At 38.4% G+C, this 1,155-nt stretch overlaps 1 protein-coding gene across 1 annotated transcript; it reads left to right on the top strand.

The window, feature by feature from the left end:
• Positions 1-293: 293 nt before the first annotated feature.
• Positions 294-702, top strand: LOC125934298 (40S ribosomal protein S13-like). The gene has a single exon (XM_049647560.1). It carries the CDS (start codon positions 294-296, stop codon positions 690-692), a length of 399 nt encoding a protein of 132 aa, XP_049503517.1. The 3' UTR covers positions 693-702.
• Positions 703-1,155: the final 453 nt, after the last annotated feature.

The raw sequence follows: 1,155 nt of genomic DNA, 5'->3' as shown, positions 1-1,155 counted from the left end.
ATAACACTTAAGGCAAATCAAGTTCACAAAAGCTTGAGAACATAGACTGGCAAATAATTTTCAAATTTTCAATCCGCTAGCAATATTTTTATAATATTGACATTTAAGTATCATTTTAATTTGGGGGATTATTTTTAAAATTTGGAACAAAGATTTAGAACATTGTGAATGTCATCATTTTATTTGGTTTAAATGCGTTACTGGCTCTCGCTCTACCTGAAATTTTCTAAGAAAAAAAAAAAAGGTTTTTTGGTTTGTTTGTTTTTTTAACCACTGCCTGACTGCCTGCCATCATGAGTCGCGTGCACGCTCCCAGAAAGGGCCTGTCCCATTGGGCTCTGCCTTACCGCTGCATCGTCCCCACCTGGCTAGAGCTCACATCTGACGTCGCGAGACAGCAGATCTACAAACTGGGCAAGGAGGACCTGATTCCTTCACAAATCGGTGTGATCCTGCGAGACTCACATCGTGTTGCACAAGTACGTTTTGTGACAGGCACTAACGCGTTGAGAGTTCTTAAGTCCGAAGGACTTTCCCCTGATCTTTCTGAGGATCTCTACCATTTGACTAAGAAACCTGTTGCTGTTCGAAAGCCTCTTGAGAGGAACAGAAAACATCAGGATGCTAAATTCCGATTGATTCTGATGAGGAGCCGCATTTACCGGTTGGGTCAATATTATAAGACCACGTGAGTATATCTCACAACTGGAAATGTGAGTCATCCACAGCCTCTGCCTTGGTTGCAGAAATTTGACTTTGTACTCACGCAATAAAATCACTAACTAGAAAAAAAAATGAATATGGAGTTAGATAGATGTACAGGAACTACATTTGTTTTTGATTATTGAAAATAACGATGGATACTTTTAAGTAGGGTAGAGAGTTTTGCATATATATGTGTGTGTGTATAAACATATGTGTCTATGTGTGTGTGTGTGTGTGTGTGTAGCTGGTACACTGAAGAGCTATAACTCATAGAAAGCAATCAGAAGATCAACTATTCTTCTCCATTTCTGCTCATTTATCCCTACTTTATGAAATATGTATCTGCTTATACTCTGGTATGTCTTCTGATGACTTCTGGTAACAAAGAAGAAAACATTCTCAGTTGGGTAATTAATACTAGTAATTAGTGCTAATGGAAATGTTCTGTAT

Source organism: Panthera uncia, assembly GCF_023721935.1.
Source record: "Panthera uncia isolate 11264 chromosome A1 unlocalized genomic scaffold, Puncia_PCG_1.0 HiC_scaffold_17, whole genome shotgun sequence".
Classification (NCBI taxonomy): Eukaryota; Metazoa; Chordata; class Mammalia; order Carnivora; family Felidae; genus Panthera; species Panthera uncia.
This window is presented reverse-complemented; position numbering and strand designations above follow the sequence as displayed.

Excerpts from the sequence above, each read along its gene's own strand:
- LOC125934298 (XM_049647560.1), top strand. The coding sequence starts at position 294 with ATGAGTCGCGTGCACGCTCCCAGAAAGGGCCTGTCCCATTGGGCTCTG.